This window comes from Eptatretus burgeri, chromosome 3 (assembly GCF_056783735.1).
Source record: "Eptatretus burgeri isolate ZD-2024b chromosome 3, Ebu_testis_v1, whole genome shotgun sequence".
In the NCBI taxonomy this organism is placed as follows: Eukaryota; Metazoa; Chordata; class Myxini; order Myxiniformes; family Myxinidae; genus Eptatretus; species Eptatretus burgeri.
The window spans coordinates 98,824,046-98,846,614 of NC_140963.1; the positions used below are offsets into that span (position 1 = coordinate 98,824,046).

Genomic DNA, 22,569 nt, shown 5'->3' on the forward strand with positions numbered 1-22,569 from the left:
GTAATTGCGGAACTGTACTGTATTTTGCAAGTGTGTGTGGTGGAAATGTTCATTTGTAGATGAATCGGACGTGCCAAAGAATGGTCATGTTGTTTCTCTTTGTGAGTTTCAAAGCAAAATGTTACCGTAATCGGGAACTGGAACTGTTACCTGTCAACTATGAGTTAGCCGTGAGCATGGGTGTCACGGTACGGTGAGCTCTAGGTTAACTCCAATCAGCCTCTGCTTGGCCGCCACAAGATGATCAGAACTCAGCCAGCCGTGTGCTCTGCTGGTTGCTGAATATCGGTTTTCTCACGTAAGAGTTCCATACTATTGTTTGATGCATGGATTATATTAAGCCTACGATTATTCACTTGTGGTGCCAGTTGATAAAGTTCATAAATTGATGCCCTCAAACAAACAAATAAATAAACAAATAAATAAATAAACAAACAAACAAACATTGATTTGCAGAACACAGTTTTTTTTGTATACCTTGTCGAGGCTCGTGTGAGAGCTAACACACAACGCACAGCAAGGGGGGCATGCGACAAGAGGGGCGGGAGTGGGAAGGACAAAACAGTGGGGAACAGAGACATTAGGAGATCTGTGGAAGGGAGAGGGATGGAGCGGGGAACACGGGGTATACAAGATGGACATCACAGGGACTTTCAGGAAGAAAAACAGGGAATTTGAAGGAGGTGGGTTTGGAGTGGATTAGCGGGGGTAGAAAAGATCGAGGATTTGGATGGGGGACGATAAGAGGTGGTGGTGAACAGCTGTTTTGAAGGCTTGGAGGGAGAATGGGATTGAACAGAGTGAGGGAGTTTATTCCAAAGGCGGGAAAAAAAAGGAATGAAAGAGTGAAGGTGAGCAGTGATTCGTGATTTTAGTAGCTTTACCAGAAGGGGTTGTTGGCGGACCTTGAGCGCCCTGCGGAAATATGGTGGGGACAAATCACAGATACAGCGGGGGGGGGGGGGGGGGAGACCGGAGAGGAGACTGTAGAAGACAGAAAAACTACCGATCTGCCTGTGGTGAGAGAGTGAGAGGCCCAAAGACTCAGCCCTATTGTGGGAGATGCCAATAATCTGAAATGCCTTGGTTTCCACTGCGTGAAGCCGAGAGAGGTTGGAGGCAGCAGCACGAGCCGAGAGAGGAGAGCAGTACTCCATTAGGCTGCGGACAAAAACTTTGTAAGTGGTCAGGAGTTCAGGTGGGCCGAGGAAGGACTTTTATTTGCACGACGGAGGATTCCCAGTCGGCGACTGGCTTTGGAGGCGAGGTTTGAAATGTGGCTCTCCCAGGAAAGATCATGGCAGATGGTGAGACCCAGAAGCTTGAAAGAAGGAACTTTTTCCAGAGGATTGTTGAGAAAGTGGATTGGGGGGGGGGGGGGGTTCCAAACGGTCCTTTCGGAGAGACATAGTGAGAGTGTGAACTTTATCAAAAATTAACAATTTATGAACTTTATCAAATGGCACCACAAGTGAATAATCGAAGGCTTAATATAATCCGTGCATAAACAGTAATATGGAACTCTTACGTGAGAAAACCGATATTCAGCGACCAGCAGAGCACACGGCTGGCTGAGTTCTGATCATCTTGTGGCGGCCGAGCAGAGGCTGCTCCTCGAGTTTGATTATCGACTCCTTGAGTGTCTCTCAGTGATCAAATTCTCGAGTCTCAACTCAGCTTACAGCATATCCATACGGAGCGCGTGTACTACTGCAAGTGTCGGCAGTGTTGCAGTCAGTTGACAGCCATGTGACACTCTTTATAATGTTACAAAAACATTTATCAGACGATGGTAGTGCAAGTCAGCATGTCCTGCAACCTAGTTTATGGAAATATGCATGGTATGACATTTGCATTTATAACTTGTGATTGGATGAAAGGAATGGAAATAAACGTTGCACAATGAAGAAACTAATTAATTGTTATAATTTCCTGCGTATCAATCACATCATTGTATTGTAACCATAGACTCCTACAGAGAAGGACTGGAACCTCCCATGCTCGGGGTTTGTAACTTGAGTCTGAAGGATTAACTTGAGTCCGGGGCTAAAATGACTTCAAGAAGGGCTAGAGACACGATCTCGGGATCCATATAGGGGTTTTTGAGGACGGCGAGTTCAATAGTGTCATTTTCAACACCACCTGAGGTCATATTCAAGGTCAAAAGGTCATATTACTGAATTTTGGTATTTTTTGCCCGTTTTTGTGTCGAACTCATAAACGGTGAAAGATGGCTGATTGTAATAAGATGCAAGTGTGTCGAGCTGTCAAACTTTGATATTTATTGTCATATATCGTATTACGTAAACATTATATACGTGTCACAACACTATGCCAATTACAACTATGTCTATGTCTATCACGAGTTGGAGAGCTTTTCTTTCCTCCTGAGGCATCCCAAAGCTTTTTCTTTGTCACTTCCATTGAGGACATGAGCTTTCAACAGAATGTTAGCTAAAGTAGTACATGCAGCATTACTACTAGCGAAAGGTGCATCTACAGAGGATAACAGCTCAGCAAAATGAAATCGGCAACGCATTTTAGTCTTATCATACAAATTATAGGCATTATGTACAAAAAAAAGATGGTTGACATAGTCGGCACACTCAATCCACCTCTATTCAAATTATCTAGAAACTCAGATGACACCTCGTTACAATCTTCATCATCAATGATCTCCTCCATACTAGTGCTATCGCCATATTTATGAACAAGGTGTCCGGCCAAATAAACTACTTTATGCTTTAGGGCATCGTCAGACTCCAAGAGATCCTGAGTGTCTTGAGGAGTAATCTCGTCAATGAGTTCACTTCGCTTATCTGGATTTATGGAAGTTGTTCAGTTCTTGTCACAATCAATCACACGAGAACTAGATTCGGGCATAATGTCATGCTTAATGAGTGTTTGAAAATTTACAATTTTAGCTGCAGCCATAATGTCAGCGACGTCAATGTAGAAGTTTCCACCACTTCTTTGCCTGGCTTGGCCGAAAAACTTTTCCAAGGCTTCATCTGCAAATATAGCAGGAAGAACGTAGTCAAAGTCTTTCTCTGCCAGAAGCAATTTGGCAGCCTCCACATTACTACGTGTGGACACAGTGAAGGCTTCAGCAGTTTGCCGAGTTAGCTTCAGCTTACGACCACCACCTCCTTGCCATGCGCAGGTAGATATAATTTGGCAGGCCTGCTCCAGCCTAGTGAAACTTGTACAGTCTGCTGTCCAAGGCTGTCTGGATTCGTCGTGCAGATGGATAGCTGAGAAACGGTCTTTCACGTTCATCATCTTGAACCACTCACTGATTATCTGGGTGAGGATGATTGTGCCTTCGCTGATGCCCAGTGAATCCTCGAAGGTCTTTAAAGCAGCGACAGTCTTGTCATTGAACACTTGGCATACCAATGGTATGCTCGGGCGTTGAAGGGGCTTGGGGGAAAACAGCGGTGTGTGTCAGCTTGGTTAAGCGAATAGGAGTAGCCCGGTCGATCTCATAAACCTTCTGAATATCACTCCAGTAAGCTTTGTACTCATTACCATCTACGAAAAATGAGAGTGTCTTGCCATCAACAGTAATCCAGTTGTTGCGAACATTTTTGAAGATGTGCACATAGTCGTACACTAAGAACATAGATTGCTCTTGAATTGACAGCACTTGGCAACTCCCTGGTCCTCCAAGTTTTGAATAAATACTGCTGTTGGTATTGCAATTGTCACATATCAAAGAAATCACAGTACCGCCAGCACCAACTACAGCTGATGCAGCTTCGATAAGGAGTTCCTTCAGCTGATCGGCAGTTAGTTTTTTGCAGGGCAAAATGCGTAGAATATAGCGTGGACCACCGAAATGGCAGGCAACTGCAACAACCATAGCATGTGAAGCAAGCATTTCATGTTCACCACCCGCTGCTGCATTTTGAGCATATCCTGCAACATGCCCTCCAAAAAAAAAATCGCAATGTCTCGACCAGCTTTACCTCGTCAAACATTAAATTGACCAAACGCTGCTGTGGTTTAAGCTGGTCGAACAAGGTTTTGAGGTTGGAGTCCTGCTGACTACTAGCAAGCATCTGTTTTACCTTTTTTGTTGATGGTAGAATGATTAAGCCAGATCCACAAATCATTTTGTATGCACCGGGTGATATGTTGTGAAGCTGCATTGCGAAAATCATAGTATCAGTATCAAATCAGTGACGATCAAGAGGTTTGAACATAAGATGCAGCTGCGACAGAAGGAAGTTGAAATGAGGAAGCTCGTGTGCCTCAGTCATCCAACAGAGCTGGCTTATTACAAGCTGAAGAATTTCCTTGCTTGTGCATTCATAGATGTTTACCTGGTCAGTTATGGATCTGATCTGGGACCATTTTGAGAGCAGGCTGTTCTTCTGTAAAGGAAAAAGTCGTTTGGGCACCTCAATGCCATCTTTCTCAACTCTATTCAAGAATAGAAATCCAAAAGGTGAGTGAATTTGTTGGAAATGAAAGAACTGCTTGACAGTTTGTCCAGTAGCATCAGTTCTTGATAGGTAAAGGTTTTCCTGGTCTTTTATGACGTTAAAGCCAGGAAAATAGGGTGATTTTAGCACAGAAGTGGTCGAAATCTTGGATATTGTCTGCAGCCTCATCAGCTGCCTGCATCTTCTTAGCTCTTGATTCTGACGTAGAAGATGATGTTGGGTGTGGGGCTGAAGTCACCTGCTTCAAAGCTGATTTCGGTACTCCAGGAAATATTGATGGGGGGTCTTTGGGTCGTTTGCCACCCCGAACTGACACCCAATCACAATTGAAATGTGTCTCACAAATATATATATATCTCATTTAAGCACCTCAAGCTTTCTTTCTCATTTGGCATTGCCAATGTCCATCTCTCCCTCTCCTCAGGATCCTTTGGGAAGGATATGACCTTTATATAAGGCGTCCCATCATAGTTTCCTCTACAACCAAAGCAGCTGCAACGACGTGGCATATTGTCACCAAAGCAGGAAACAACACAAAGATCCTGTGAGATCACCAGCTGGACAGTTTCTGAAAGAGAAACAAACAAAACATACATTAGTTAACGATGATAGAAATCAGCAAGTAGGTGCAGTCGGTGCACAATGTCATGTTTTGTCATAGACTTTACAAAAGTTTTCCTCTATGAGTTAGACACAAAAACGGGCAAAAAATACCAAAATTCAGTAATTTGACCTTGAAATATGACCTTTTGACCTTGAAGATGACCTCAGGTGGTGTTGAAAATGACACTATTGAACTCGCCGTCCTCAAAAACCCCCATATGGATCCCGAGATCGTGTCGAGCCCTTCTCGAAGTCATTTTAGCCCCGGACTCAAGTTAATCCTTCAGACTCAAGTTACAAACCCCGAGATCGCGAGGTTCCAGTCCTTCTCTATAGGAGTCTATGATTGTAACGCAACCAGTGCTGTGGCCAGCTGTACCAGTCAATGCAGCTGAGATTGAGGCCATGAATCCCCCATGTGATTGATTTACACACGCTTGATGCAATGAAAACGTATCTGAACTCTGAGCCGATCAAAGATCCAGCAAATCTTTTGCCAAAATTACCGATCCGGATCCTTACCAAGTTTCAGCTACCGAGTTACAGGCCTACCTATGGTTGGAAGAATGGGGTATGCAGCAAGCAGTCACATTTCTGAAACAACAAGAATAATTTTTGAGGGAAAGGGAGTGTTTCTGGAATGATGGGGATTGGTTGACCAGGAAGAGGGCATTAAGATTGGCATTGGGAACCGAGTAGGGAATTATGGCTTATTTGGGTTCGAGGAGGGTGGATAGACAAAAGAGCAGAAGCGAGGAACGACAACACAAAACATAATTGTGAAGGATGCTCAAATTCTATGCAATGATATTGGGTGCACCAGCCAAGCTGTACAATAAGTTACATCAACCTTGGTCAAAGCATTATGGGTAGTACCAACATGATTGGCAACATAGTCGCATGTGCTTTGGAACAGGGATCATCAGGTTTGTTGAGAAGAACATCAACGCTGCAGATTAAATTCACAGGAGACTGCACAGATTGCATGGTGATGGACTTCTTAAATATAGTGATGACTATGACATGTGATGAGAGCTGCGTCCATCATGTCATGCCAGCGTCAAGCTAGTATGGAATTGAGACATTCTTGCTCACACCACCAAAATAAAAAATAAAAATAAAAAAATGTAAGCTTTGGTCAGTAGCAGCAGAGTTTAGGATAATTTTGTTTCTGAGGAAGCATATCAATGATTGAATTTACGTGGGAAAAACCACCTATGCATAGAACTGCAGTTACTTGTTAAATGCAATGAAGTGAGAACATTAATCTTCAGACGAGGTTTATTATTTTGTACGCAGCCTGTGGGTGCTGGTTGCATCATTGCTGGGAGCGTGGCTGTGCTGCTGATGTAGTTGCCCTTTGTTACCAGGAAGCTGGTACTCATTTTGCTGACCTCGAAAGGATGACAGGCTGAGTCAACCCACCTGGTGTTATTCAACGGCTCAACAGGGGGTTCAAACTCAAGACCCTAAGAAGCCAACACCAGGCTTAGCAAGCAGATATGGTGATGTTTATAATTCATAAAAAATGTCAAAGTCCAAAAGAACGAACTTACAGCGAGTCAAGAGCATAAAGTGATACAAAATGAGAAGTGAAAGCAACAGCAAGAGCAGGAATGAAGAACCTCACGGTGTAAATTATTTCAAGAAGCAAACCTTCTTAGTGCAGCAGAGCGAGAGGGAGACCACTCAGAAAGCAGAGGCTCAGACGTATATGGTGTTGGGATGAGTGAGAGAGGAGCCAAATCATCATTCCAGTCCAAGTGGGGCAGGTTCTCCGTCAAACAGGGCAAAGGAAATTCTGTTTCTCGTGAATACGTGTTGAAAGTGGCCTGGAAGTGTGGGAAAGCTCACATTTGAATTAATGCTTTTGCACAAAACACCCCCAGACAGCAATCTATCACGCATGAGAAAAATCGTTTCAACACAAAAATCACTCAAAACACTTCGTAAGACTATCCGGGAAATAAACTCAAAACAAGAATGGAAAATGAAAAGACTTCGATATACACAACTATGATGAAATAATATGAACACGAGCAATCCTAGAATTTGGATACAAAATTCAAAAATGAGATGGAAAATCATAACAAGCCTCTATTTAAAAAAAAAAAAACAACAAAAAAAAAAAACATCACTCATGCTTTGAATGGAATCGCGAGGATCGAAACTTGCTTCAAATTTTGTGGACACAGTGGAAAAGTGATAAAGATAACAAACGCATAAAAGTACTGAGTTTGGAATGAATGCTGGAACAGTCCTTCAACAATTACATTATCAATTATACATGTTTGGGTTTTTTTTTTAGTGGAAGTGTATTTTTACCTCTGCCACTGAAGGTTTACCTCTGTCTGTTTGTTTGTTTGTTTATTTGTTTGTTTGTTTATTACTTGGTGAAATTTTTTTTTTTGCGAAGTATGTTGGTCTGTAGCATTTGTCTGTCTGTCACACGATTTTTGGCCACAGTGTTCAAGCATCGTTCTGAATATTTTTATGTGTGTAGGTGACCGGCCAAGGACAGCAACGCGAAATTTCGGTGAAGATTCGAATCCGGATTCGATAAAAAAAAAGGTTTTTTAAGTGATTCTTCACCATTGAGAGATGGGGCCAAAAACCATGTATAGCAAGATTTCTCTAAAAGTTATGGTCGACTTGTGACAAAACGAGGTGGAAGAGTTGGTTAGGTGACAAGAACAAGCCGATTCGATTTTGGATCAGGTCCGGAATCAGATCCGTCCCATCAGTGACATGCAAGATGTAAACTACTCAGCCTGGCGGAGGTATGTTCTCTCCGGAGTGCCGTTCCGTTTCGCCAAGTGTCACCGAGTGATTTTTTTTTTTCATTCGTTTGTTTGTGAACAAAATATCTCAATAAGTTGTGGAGAGCTTGGGTGTGTGACAAGGACAAAATGATTAGATGTTGGTGAACATCCGAACCCGAATCCGGATCTGAGAATTTTTTCAAGTCATTCTTCACCATTGGGAGATGGGGGCCAAAAATGGCATATAGCAGGATATCTCAAAAAGTTGTGGACAGATTCAGACTAAACCTGGTGGGTGATTTGATTAGGTGACAAAACAAATCGATTAAATTTTAGTTCAGGTCCAAATCCAGATACAGTGGGATAGAAAACATAAACTAATCAGCCTGGCAGAGGTATGCTATCTACCGAGTGCCCCTCTAGTTCGGGCTTCAAGCATGGCTGAAGCCCTATTGAATTCGTTAGTATTATTATTATTATTAAAGGTGTTTTTATGTTCTACTGGCCGATTTTGTGGCGGATCTGGAGGGAAAACTGTTCGATGAAATTGAACGAAACTTAACAGGATAATTACTCACCACCTGAAGTTTATACTATGAAACATTTGATGACGTAGGTCACGTGGTATGGCGGCCATATTGGATTTTATCCAAAACCTAAAAACATCTTCTTCTCCAGAACGGATAACACGACAGCCTCAAACTTTTGCAGACATTTGCATTGTTCCATGGTAATGTTAATTTGTTAATTTGGTCGAAATCGTTACATAATTAATATGATTTAAAATGATGCTGATTCGCCTCATTAAATATGCAAAATATGCAAATGAGAGTTGAAAAAATTTAATGACAAATTTAGATAGCACATAAACAGGGGACTCCCAATATATTTATACTATGTCTGTATTTGACCGCAGTGAGCCCCCAGAGCCCCCCAAAGTTGAAAATGACCCATTTTTGAAATGTCACAAAATAAAAACGCTTGGATGAAATTCAATGAAACTTATCCATTTAATAACTCTCCATCTGAAGATTATACTTTGAAAATTTTGATGACGTTGGTCACGTGGTATGGCGGCCATATTGGATTTTCTCCAAAACCTAAAACATCTTCTTCTCTAGAAGGGATAATCTGACAGCCTCAATCTTTTGCACACATTTGCTAAGTTCCATGGTAATGTTAATTTGTTCGAAATCGTCATTTAATTTATATGATTTTAAATGATGCCGATTCGCCTCATTAAATATGCAAAGTATGCAAATGAGAGTTGAAAAAATTTAATGACAGATTTAGATAGTTCATTAATAGGGGACTCCAAATATGTTTATACCATGTCTGGACTTGACCCCAGTGAGGCCCCAGAGACCCCCAAAGTTTAAAATCACCCATTCTTGAAATGTCGTTAAATGAAAACAATGCTTTGATGAAATTCAATGAAACTTAACATCTTAATAACTCTCCACTTGCTGTTTATACTTTGAAAATTTTGATGACGTCGGTCACGTGGTATGGCGGCCATATTGGATTTTCTCCAAAACCTAAAAACATCTTCTTCTCCAGAAGGGATAATCTGACAGCCTCAATCTTTTGCACACATTTGCTAAGTTCCATGGTAATGTTAATTTGTTAATTTGGTCGAAATCGTTATTTAATTTATATGATTTTAAATGATGCCGATTCGCCTCATTAAATATGCAAAGTATGCAAATGAGAGTTGAAAAAATTTAATGACAGATTTAGATAGTTCATTAACAGGGGACTCCAAATATGTTTATACCATGTCTGGACTTGACCCCAGTGAGGCCCCAGAGCCCCCCAAAGTTGAAAATCACCCATTTTTGACATGTCGTAAAATGAAAACCAAAGAAGATAGACAAAAAGTGACCACACATTCTGGAAGATATTTTAACCTTCTACAAGTTCGCCATTTACATTAATATGCAAACGTGGAGTTATTGGACTTTTTTGGGGACTTGAAAATTTGTCCAGCCTCGATTTGTCCAATGTGAAGTTTCTTTCTCTATCATGTATTGCTATGGGCTTTTCAATCCTTCATTGAGATAACATGAGGGACCCCGTAGCTGGGCCACATTGCAGACTTGAACTAACTTTCTTACTCGGAAAACCCACATCATGTGACAGGGTGATGGTGTTGAAATTTGTTAAAATGGAGGCACGCCTTGAAGCCCGGGATTACTGGTTTACCAGTTTTAATTATTATTTTTATTAAAGGCGTTTTATGTTCTACTGACCGATTTTGTGGCGGATCTGGAGGGAAAACTGTTGGATGAAATTGAACGAAACTTAACAGGATTATTACTCACCACCTGAAGTTTATACTATGAAACATTTGATGACGTAGGTCACGTGGTATGGCGGCCAGATTGGATTTTATCCAAAACCTAAAAACATCTTCTTCTCCAGAAGGGATAATCTGACAGCCTCAATCTTTTGCACACATTTGCTATGTTCCATGTGAATGTTAAGTTGTTAATTTGGTTCAAATCGTTATTTAATTTATATGATTTAAAATGATGCCGATTCGCCTCATTAAATATGCAAAATATGCAAATGAGAGTTGAAAAAATTTAATGACACCTTCAGATCGGACATAAACAGGGGACTCCCAATATGTTTATACGATGTCTGTGTTTGACCCCAGTGAGGCCCCAGAGCCCCCCAAAGTTGAAAATGACCCATTTTTGAAATGTCATAAAATGAAAACAACGCTTGGATTAAATTCAATGAATCTTATCCATTTAATAACTCTCCACCTGAAGTTTATACTTTGAAAATTTTGATGACGTAGGTCACGTGGTATGGCGGCCATATTGGATTTTCTCCAAAACCTAAAAACATCTTCTTCTCCAAAAGGGATAATACGACAGCCTCAAACTTTTGCACACATTTGTGAGGTTCCATTGGAATGTTAGGTTGTTAATTTCGTCGAAATCGTTGCATAATTTATATGATTAAAATGATGCCGATTCGCCTCATTAAATATGCCAAATATGCAAATGAGAGTTGAAAAAATTTAATGACAGATTCTGATAGGCCTTGAAGAGTGGATTCCAAATATGTTTACACTATGTCTGTATTTTACCCCAGTGAGGCCCCAGAGCCCCCCAAAGTTTAAAATCACCCATTTTTGACATGTCGTAAAATGAAAACTAAAGAAGTTAGACAAAAAGTGACCACACATTCTGGAAGATATTTTAACGTTCTACAAGTTCGCCATTTACATTAATGTGCAAATGTGGAGTTATTGGACTTTTTTGGGGACTTGAAAATTTGTCCAGCCTCAATTTGTCCAATGTGAAGTTTCTTTCTTTATCATGTATTGCAATGGGTTTTTCAATCCTTCATTGATATAACATGAGGGACCCCGTAGCTGGGCCCTATTGCAGACTTGAACTAACTTTCTAACTCGGAAAACCCATATCATGTGACAGGGTGATAGTGTTGAAATTTGTTAAAATGGAGGCACGCCTTGAAGCCCGGGATTACTGGTTAACCAGTTTTAATTGTATTTGTAATATGCCTGGCCTTAAACAGGCCACACATGCCACTGCCAGGCGGTCTCCACTCAGGATGTAACTGAGTGATCTGATTGGTTGATTTTAAATAAAGCATGTGAACAGTCACATGTCCTGTGTATGCACATGCTAACCAATGTTTCCTACAATGGTTTCCCCACAAAGATGACAGATGGAGAAAGCTGGCTCAAGAACTGATAATAATTTTAAAATATAATTAAAATGCGTATGGGAGATTCCATTATTATAACCCATATAAGATCAAATGGAGAATCAAATACTGCATTGGACTCATTAAAAGGAACCCAAATAAGTAAAGAGCAAAGATGGAGTCATCGGGGAGGAACCTGGATCGGATTCGGGCTTCAGCCTCAACTCCACAACCTTCAAACCCATCCAGGCACAGTCAAGTGAGCCTTGCAGAAAACTTTCAGTGAGAATTCACAAGTGAGAATTCGAAAGAATAAGGAGAAATGTTAAAAAGTAGAAAGAAATGTGAAAAGAACAACGAGCAAAGATGTTGGGAAGAACCAATGTAGATAGCTTTCATCAGTTGCTCCGCAAGTTCAAGCACAGTAACAGGTACAAGCTATCAGAGATCATTCAGCGGGTAAACACGGTTCACACAGCATCAGGATATGGTGCAAACATAATCAATGCAAGACCAAATACTGCATCGGAGTCATCAGAAGGAACCCGGATAAGTAAGGAACAAAGGTGGATCTGTCAGAAACTGGTGAAATTCCTGTTATGTTTGTAACGTTCAGACTGAGTCAAGCCCAAATATGGCAAATTATTGGGATGAACAATTCTGGGATACCCTGCAGTGAAAATGGACATCACCTTGCCTTCCATTCCTGGTGTTGGCTTAATGGTTAGAGTGGTGGGCTTGGGATCCTAGGGTCCAGAGTTAAAATCCCACTTTGCCAATGAATTAATGCCAGGTGGGGTTGACAGCCTGTCATCCTTCTGAGGTCGGCAAAATGAGTACCAGCTTGCTGGGAAGATTTAGCCATTCGAGTATCCTGTGTTGGAGTGGCAACCCATCCAGGATTGCGCCCAATAGCCCAGTAGACTGCTTCGGTAGCGCCGACACTCTGTACAGAGTATGGTCCTGATGGATTGCCTTCCATTGGACTGATATCAGCAGATTTGGCCACAAACAAGGACAACAAGGAAATCCAACACAGGTGGAGGCCATTCAGCCCATCATGCCTGCGCAAACACCACACCAACCCAAGATCGTTTTAATTAATGAAAGAGGAAAAAAAAAAATTGTATTTTTTTTCTTCTTTTTTTTTTCCCCCTCAGAGAGGGGGCATGGGCTTGGTTAAAAACACACATCAACCACACAACCCCCCTTAACAAGATCCCTACCAACAGCACTCCATACACAATCACCCATCAATACTCAAACTACCTAAAAGTCTTATCAACATCCCAATACCCCTCTATATCCATAACTTCCAGGTACCTATCTAATTCTAAATTAAACTTATCTACTTTTTCTGCTGCCACTACCTTTCCAGGGAAACCATTCCATGCATCAACTACTCTCTGAGTGAAAGTCCCCTGCCTTACCACCCCCCCTGCTATCCACCTTACCTTAAACCAATGATGTTGGAGTCAGGCCTTGATCTGGATTACCAAGGGTGACCATTCAGAGAAAATTCAGCTTTGACCAAGCTTGTCAGATGCATTCCTTTTTCCACAAGCACAGCATGGCATCATGAATGGAATCTGCCTTCAAGGTTATCGACAAGCACTATCCGGAATCGGCTTCTTGCCGCAAGCTACGATGCCAGTAGATTGATAAGGTACCTTCTCATCCCAGAGCTGCTTGGCACGGTGCCTCGCACATCAGCAATGGAATGTCATGTCTGCGAGGAAGATCCCTTGGTCTGATGAGAGCAGATTTCTCTGCAGCGACTGATGGTAGAACTCAGGTTTGGCATCAACCTATCACAGCCTCAACAATGAAAAACATTGTAGAATTCATGCCATTTGTTGGCAAATCTGTTATTATATGAGGTTGCCTGTTATGTTTGTCAAGTTCAGTCTGTCACTGTCCAGGGTAAACTGACAAGTGAAAAGTACCATCGGGACATTTGGTACTGTGTTGATGTTCTACATAGTGACAAGCACCCACTTCTAGCAAGACCTGTATTCATGGATGACAATGCTGGACCCCACCATTCTTGTACAGGTTGACCATTTGCGAAACAATGTCACTACAGCATTGGAGTCCTGATTTAAATGCAACAGAACGCATAAGACATATTCTTGGGCATCGATTTAAGAAAAGGGAACCTCCTGTGCAAACTCTGGCACAGTTGGAGGATGCTTTGCACCAATAATGGCAACAGGATGGTGCAAGCAACCCCATTCTAAAGTAATTGTGTTGCGTGGTATAAAATCCTCTTGAACCCTCCTGAACCGTTTCCTTATGTCGGACTGCTACATTGTGTTTCTTGCCTCTTCCTCATGAGATGTTCTTGTATGAGGTGCGGCTGCGTCACTTCCTGGGTGCTGTCGGCTTTCTGCCTTTCAGCAGACTTCGCAAGTGTGTCACGACCTTTATCAGGGATGTGTTCCATCACCAATCAGCTTGCTTTCGCTTGCCAAGCCAGCTGTTCCTTGTCAACCGTTTTGTTGGAGCACTTGCTTGAGTGCTCTGAAAGCTAATTGGTAATGGAACACACCCCAGCATTAGCCCAAGTGATATGATCAGTTGAAAAAAAAAAAGTCTTCTTTTTCTGTGGATAAACAACACTGTCGATCATTTCGGAGTCAGTCATAACATGGGTCACTTGACACACCACTCTTAGATTTCGGTTTCGGTCAAACTTAAAAGTGGATTATCGTCACTTACTTGCATCACCAGACTGGAAATGTATTATTGCATCGTGATCTGTAGACTTTTGTTCTCCTGAGATATCGAGCTGCCGTATCCCATGTCACAGGTTGAAACAAGCCAGGCAACAATCAGAAAAGGCACACTGATCAGTCAATCCCATCTCATTATAAAAAAAAATACTTTGCCTTCTCAAAACTTCTCAATTAATATTGGTCCTGAGAATGGCCCTCCAGAACGCTCGACAGCAAACTGTTCATGCAGAACTTTAACTAGCTGCTTCATCTTTGGCTTGTGTAGAGTAAGGCGCTTGTCAGCGGCTTGGTCTGTGTCCGACTTGGTGTAAAATTCCTGTCGCTTGTTATTCTGGGCCTTAATGTAGTAGATGGTTGACGATCCGACGTTGTACTCACACATCAATGCATTTTTATCTATTCCCTCTGTAATCTCTGACATATGTCAATCTTCTGGTTGATTGCGAGAACAATCCTCTTCCTCATTCCACCAGTACTGCTCGGCGAAGGTAACAGAAGCCATGGTGCATTAGAAGGCAAACTTATTACTCTTCTTCCCCTGAGTTTTCACTGACATGTTCTCCCCAAGATTTGGGATGGCGATGATAAGGTTGATGGATTTGTTCCAGTTTTTTTTGATACGGTGAACCTTGACTCAGGAAACGTCATTGAAGGGTTTGCAAAAGCAAGGAAGTGAATGACTGTCGTTTTGAGAAGCCAAGAGATTTTCGTGGCACCTCAGATGGTATGGATGTATGATGGATGGACGTGGCTCTTGAAGCATGAGGCTGTGAGGGAAAGTCGTCGAGGGGATACAGCTGAGGCTGGGTCAACTCTGTATCGGGTGTTTTTACCTCCGCCGCCGAAGGTGGAAGGAGGTTATGTTTTCACCCCTGTCTGTTTATGTGCAGAATGTCTCAAAAAGTTGTGGACGGATTCAGACAAAACTTGGCGGACAAGTTGTGTGTGTGTGTGACGATGACAAACTGATTCGATTTTGGTGAATATATGAATCCAGATCTGGATACGAGGCTTTTTTAATTATTAAAATGATTCTGATCACCATTGAGAGGTCGGGCTGAAAACTATCTATAGCACAATATCTCAAAACATCATGGACGGATTCAGACGAAACTTGGTGGACAGGTTGTTTGTGTGTGACAAGGACGAATTGATTCGATTTTGGTGAAGATCCAAATCCGGATCCGATAATTTTTTTTAAGCGATTCTTCACTATTGAGAGATAGGGCTAAAAACAATATATCGCAATACAAAACGTTGTGGACAGATTTGGACAAAACTCGGTGGACAGACTGGTTGGGTGTGTGACAAGGACAAATTGATTAAATTTTGGTGAAGATCCACATCCAGAACTGGTTAGGAGAATTTTTTAATTTTCAAAGTCATTCTTCACCATTGATAGAACCAAAACGATATAGTGTTTGACCCCGACATGCGCAGTTCCGCTATTCACAGACCCCACGTATTCATGGTAAATAAAATGTGATCCACTTCTACATTCGCGGTCCTGTGCTTCGCTCATTCGCGTTGTTTTTTTTTCTCGTTTTCATGCTTTTTCATGGGCGTATTCACGGTTTTTCGCGGGATATTTGGTTTTTCCCTTCGAAATCACGAATCGCCGGGAACATATCCCCATTTTTCCCATTGAAACAATGCCCCAACTTTCGCGGATTCGACATTTGCAGCATTTTTCAGGAATGTATCCCCCGCAAATGTCAGGGTCCAACAGTATAGCATGATAAATCAATAATTTATTGGGTCTGATATGTTTTACTGGATCAGGCATTGCGTGGCAGAGGTATGCGCTCCACCGAGTGCCCTTCTAGTTTTTCCCGTTTTGATTTGGTGATAATAAACGATGACGACGAACTGTTAAGAGAAACCAAACTTTTATTTTCTTTTCTTCACTGAAATTTCTCTAAAAACTTATGACAGATATTACAGAAATATGTTAAAACGCTCCACATTTCGTAAAAATGTATCACTTGGTTAATAAACTAACACTTTTGTACTTGCGTTGTGTTTTGTCAACCATATGTGATCAAACAATTAGTAAGGAAAACAAGATAACAGCTGAGAATCTAATACGGCAGGTAGTCAAAGCTTGGTAATCAATGGGTAGAGTATGACCAGCAGTGTTACAATGAGCGCCGACCGACGGCATCGGGAACTATACTCTCGGTGAGTCAGCTGTGTGAAAACAACTCAATTGAAATCCCTGGCATATCAGTTGATAGAATGTTCTGGTTTGTTCTGGTTTGTTAAGTGCCGGATAACACAGCTTTTACTGTATCTTCAAATACCTGAAGTCCATCAGCCCAGAGATGCAGGCATCCCCCAGAATCACCAAAGGCAAGGGTTTGTCGACTGGAAGCCACAGCAACAGAAACCACAGCTTGCCCCACCACCCCAAGTGGCAACACATCTGCTGGGCTCGCCAGCCCCATTGGCTCACAGAACTGCAACTGTCCTGAAATCGTGAAAGAAGTTGAACAAAGCATTAACAAAGCACCAATGGCCTCAATGGTCAATGACGTCTGGACTCCCACTCAGAGGTAATATTTGGAACAAAACATTCATAAGACTTGTAGTGTCCCCACATTGGGGAAAAATGATGACATGATTAAAAGCTTGTGCCTGGCTTAAATTATTCCAGCAATGAGTAAACAAAAGTTTTGACTAGAAAGAGCAGAAGGCTAAAAGCCACAGATGATCCCGAATCAGCTGAATCAAGTTAAAACTACAAAGAATAAAGGATCGAACCAGGGAGCCACTGTTAAATAATCTATCTATAATTCCAGCAATGTGTGTGTGTGTGTGTGTGTGTGTGTGTGTGTGTGTGTGTGTGTGTGTGTGTGTGTGTGTGTGTGTGTGTGTGTGTGTCCGCTGTTTCTCGACAACCACTGGTCCCATCTCATTGAAACTTGCCAGCTATATTGCTGGGGACCTGAGGATGTGCCTTTTCAAGGTTTGATATTAATCGGACAAGTGCTTCCCAAGTTATGGCCATTTATTTACCAACCAATGACATGACACGTTGCTGCGTAGGCGTGGCTGCATAGGCCGGTGCGCAGCCGGCCGACGATGACGTCACGGGCCGTGCCGGTTACATGGCAGCGAATGTCATGGCAAGCAAAGACAGGGAGGTAAACTTGATTTTAATTAACTCTGTGTGTGGAAGTGTGGTTGTCATGAGAACGCGAGAGCGAAGGAAGGGCCTGTGTGGTTGTCGTTTCTGGCTCGCGGTTTGAAAGTTTTTTTTTTTGCATGTACGGCCACGCACGTATGGGCACGTGAGAGCGAAGGAACGGCCTGTGTATTTGTTGTTTCTGGCACGCAATTTGAGTTTCTTTGTTTGTTTGTTTGCACGTACGGCCACGCACTAGTATTAGCAATGCTGTTAAATAATATTCTCAACAAAGTCAAAGAATGCATATCAGTACTTGCAAAACATGAGGTTTATTTCTGGATCATCTCTTCCTTAATCAGACTCCAAAGAAACCTCTCATGATGTATTTCAGAAAATAAAAGTGTGCCATTTTGGGCAATACTTCGTTCAACTTCAAGGGCTACAACTTTCTGAAGCTCTGCTCCGGTTCCCAGAAAGAAAGAAAAAAAAAGGAATGCTAACAAAGATAAATAATATTCTGAGAGAAGAATAGAGGAATGAGATATGAGGAAGAAGAAGCAGACATCCCAATGAAAGCACCATTATTCTTCTTTAACTTATATCTGGAACGTTCACCGCACGAAGTTACTCAAAACGTAACAGAAGCAAAACACGATTGGATAAAATTGGTTGGTCGATTGGTGAGATGCGACTGATTTACATGTGCTACAACTTCATTTTCACTTCACACAGAATAATTTTACACCGTGTCTGCCTCAAATGTCATTCGTTGCCACTGGTTTGATAATTGTGGACATTCTAAAATGCCAAGGGGTAGCCAATGATGAATCCTGAATCGGACACACAGTCAGCGATTATTAAATGTGGGAATCTGAAGTAACACAAAAACATGAAGCTCATCACAGTTTGGTGTACTCCTTATACAATTGCCAGGAATGAATACAGAGTCAAATTTGGAATGGCATTGCTGGATTTCATCAAAACACAACGTTCAAACCTGAGATTTATATATATATATATATATATATATATATATATATATATATATATATATATATATATATATATATATATATATATATATATATTGTTTCAAAAAGATCGATACAATTTTGACTTCTTGCCATTTCTTTGTTTTTTTGACCTATACCGCTTCCCTTTATATTTCAGGGTTTGGTGGTGTTATCATGGCATTTTTGCCTGGGATCTCTAGCTCCATCGCTTAACTATGCCATTGATGGTGAAGCAGAAGACCAAAGTGGTGGCTCTGTGGTACGAGACTAAATAATATGTAGACACCTGCCAGAAAATGTTGTTGTGGTTGTTGATTGCACCGTACAAGTGGAAATGGGCTTCATCACTGAACCAGTTCAGGTTGATCCTGTTTGGGTACCACTCCATCCTGTCACTGAGCCAATTGCACATATCAAGTCTCTCATGTCATCTTGACTCAGTTTATGCCTTATAGAGATGATGTGTGGGAAAAGCTCCAGTTCCGTAGTGAGGATACGCGAGACTGATGTTGGTTTGATGTCTAGCTCCCGGGAGCGCCGGTGGTGGGACTTCTTGGGACTGTACACTGCAGAATTCCGTATGGCGTCGATGTTGGTATGACTCTTGGTTACTGGTGCTGGCCTGCCACTGTTGCCCTTGGTCTGGTTGGGCCCTGCAACCTTGTGCTCAAAATGTTTCACAATAGGTTGAATGGCACCATTTGTGGGTCCATCATGTGTTCTGAGGTCGTATTCCCGGCAGAAGCTCTGGTGGGTGTTGACATGCGATTTAGTCTCATATCACAGAGCCACAACTTTTGTCTTCTGCTTCACTGTCACTGGCATAGTTGACCGATTGAGCGAGAAATCCCTGGAAACAAATACCACCATAACACCACCAAACCCTGAAAAGGAAAATGTGGTATAGTTCAAAAAACAAAGAAATGGCAGGAATTCAAAGTTTTATCGATCTTTTTGAAACACCCTGTATATGTACACGACTTGGCCAAAAGTAAGTGGACACCTGCTCGTCCAACATCTCATTCCAAAATCATGGGCATTAATATGGAGTTGCCCCCCCCCCTTTGCTGCAACAACAACCTCCACTCTTCTGGGAAGGCTTTCCACGAGATATTGGAACATTGCTGCGGGGATTTGCTTCCATTCAGCCACAAGAGCATGAATGAGACTCGGGCACTGATGTTGGGTGGGTCTGGCTCACAGTCAGCTTTACAATTCATCCCAAAGGTGTTCGATTGGGTTGAGGTCAGGGCTCTGTGCAGGCCAGTCAAGTTCTTCCACACCGATCTCGACAAACCATTTCTGTATGGACCTCGCTTTGTGCACGGGGGCATTGTCATGCTGAAACAGGAAAGGGCCTTCCCCAAACTGTTGCCACAAAGTTGGAAGCACAGAATCGTCTAGCATGTCATTGTATGCTGCAGCGTTAAGGTTTCCCTTCACTGGAACGAAGGGGCCTAGCCCCACCCATGAAAAACAGCCTCAGACCATTATTCCTCCTCCACCAAACTTTACAGAAGGCACTATGCATTCGGGCAGGTAGGATTCTCCTGGCATTCTCCAAACCCAGATTTTTTCGTCGGACTGACAGATTCTGAAGCGTGATTCATCACTCTAGAGAACGGGTTTCCACTGCTCCAGCGTCCAATGGCGGTGAGCTTTACACCACTCCAGCCGACGCTTGGCATTGTGCATGGTGATCTTAGGCTTGTGTGCGGCTGCTCGGCCATGGAAACCCATTTCATGATGCTCTCAACGAACAGTGCTTGTGTTGTCATTGCTTCCAGAGCCATTTTGGAACTCGGTAGTGAGTGTTGCAACCGATGACAGACGATTTTTCCATGTTATGCGCTTCAGCACTGGTGGTCCCATTCTGAGAGCTTGTGTGGCCTTCCACTTCACAGCTGAGCTGTAGTTGCTTCTAGACGTTTCCACTTCACAATAACAGCACAGACAGTTGACCGGGGCAGCTCTAGCAGAGCAGAAGTTTGATGAACTGACTTGTTGGAAAGATGGCATCCTATGACGGTGCCATGCTGAAAGTCACTGTGCTCTTCAGTACAGCCCATTCTGCTGCCAATGTTTGCCTATGGAGATTGCACGGCTGTGTGATTGATTATATACACCTGTCAGCAATGGGTGTGGCTGAAATAGCTGAATCCACCAATTACAAGGGGTGTCCGCATACTTTTGTCCATGTGGTGTATTACAAGATAGATGTCTGTCTGTCTGTCTGTCTGTCTGTGTGTCACCATATTTCTCAGAGATGGCCAAACAGATCTTCATCAATGAGTTCCAGGGAGTGTTTTATGTTTAAAAGTATATATATATATATATATATATATATATATATATATATATATATATATATATATATATATATATATATATATATATATATATATATATACATATATATATATACATATATGTTGTTGTTTGTCTTAGGGTAGTTTTTGTCTTAGCTCTTAGCTCCCGTGTTTGTTTTGTCTTAGCTCCCGTTAGGGGTCGCCACAGCAGATTATCCGTTATGATCCACATACTGATTTGGCATAGGTTTAATGCCGGATGCCCTTCCTGACACAACCCTGGTCGCCTCTTACGAAACAGGGATATGGATTGGGTTTCGCCATGATTCCGGGCTGCCCTACACCCTCTCATAACGCGGCCCAGTGCAGAGCTCCCGTCCTCAAGCGATCCTCCAACCCAAGTCTCCGAGTAGCCGGATTACAGGCGCACGCCACGACGCCCGGTATGTGTATATACAGTAGACTAGGCGTAAATCGTCACCATCGGGACCGAGAAAAAAAGTGACGACTTAGAAATGTGATGACTTACGCATATGCGAACATTCATGATGACTGTGGGGTGAAGGATGAAGTCGCGCGTGGCCTGGACACATATGTGTGAGAGCTGGCTATTGCACCAAAAGGAAAACACAATCCTCGGGGCATAGGTGGGGGTCCATTGGTGAGTTGGAAAGTGATCAAGCAAAGATGGAATTCATGAATCACTTTATCAAAAGTAAAGATAATGAACAACTGTAAGACAACAACTTCACCTGCTTATCACCATGATGGGATTGACCAACAAACCCCAGAGACTTTTCTGGCAGCATCTGCCAGAAAAGCCCAGTCTCATCGGCATTGTACACGTCCCAAGGCTGACACCTTTCCAAGATGTCTTTCAATTTGCCATCCTTCCAGTCGTGCACCACTGCCGAATCCACGCTGCCCGATTCGCCACACTTCTTGACCTTGACGATTCCCCACCTCACTTTGAATCTGTCTATCCAGTGCATCGGCAAGGTCTCGGCATCATCATGCCCGAGGTCCGCAGCGAATTTACGTGCCTTCAGCAGCAACATTTCACCATCCAACCGAATATTTGGCTGAGCCGACATCTGCCGAAACCAGATGATGAGCGCGTCATCGACATCTTCATAGGACACACATTTCACGTGTTTCACACTTACCACCGGCCTCGTGATCTTCTCCACTTGTCCAAATATCTAGCCCTTATTCTTCAAGATATCGTTCAATGTCTGCCGTTTGATGTCCAACTTCTCAGCTATGGCTGTTTTCTTCATCAGTGGGTTTGCATCGCAAAACTGGAGAATGTCGTATTTTTCTTGGTAGGTTTTAGTTGTAAGCTTACGCTAAGTCACCATTGTCCTGCCTGCAGTGCGATCAACGTGTGTACGCAGTTATAAATAGCCTATCACTGGCGGTGTAAACCAATGAGCGAGCATCACGATTCCATGAAATCGGGCTTCTCACGAGGCAGCAGTTCCGTGTGACGAGTTAGGAGTGGTAATTTACTTGAGTTTCCATTACGCAGGAACGGACAACATCTGACGACTTAGAGAGGGATGACCCTTTATTCAAAGGGATTTAACACGAGATAAATTCGGGACTTTTTGACGCTGCCGACTTAGGCGAAGTGACGAGTTACACGGTGCCGACTTACGCCTAGTCTACTATATATATATATATATATATATATATATATATATATATATATATATATATATATATATATATATATATATATATATATATATATATATATATATATATATATATATATATATATATATATATATATATATATGAAGACCACAAGGAGAAAACCAGAGATGTCAGGATAAGTCAATTTTGAAGAAATTGAAAAACAAAGTTTCAA

General features: G+C 42.2%; 1 protein-coding gene across 4 annotated transcripts in view; it reads right to left on the minus strand.

Annotated features, from left to right (window-relative positions):
* The window catches only part of PAN2 (poly(A) specific ribonuclease subunit PAN2), a 179,243-nt gene that overhangs the window by 120,527 nt on the left and 36,147 nt on the right, over positions 1-22,569 (minus strand). For 3 of the 4 annotated variants that reach the window (XM_085874652.1, XM_085874653.1, XM_085874655.1), the window contains 3 exons: positions 16,545-16,711; positions 6,711-6,886; positions 5,607-5,648 (listed from right to left, as the gene is read on the minus strand). In XM_085874652.1, the coding sequence (XP_085730778.1) occupies positions 5,607-5,648; positions 6,711-6,886; positions 16,545-16,711 (385 nt within the window). The remainder of the gene's footprint in view (positions 1-5,606; positions 5,649-6,710; positions 6,887-16,544; positions 16,712-22,569) is intronic. The other variant, XM_085874654.1, reaches the window with a different exon arrangement.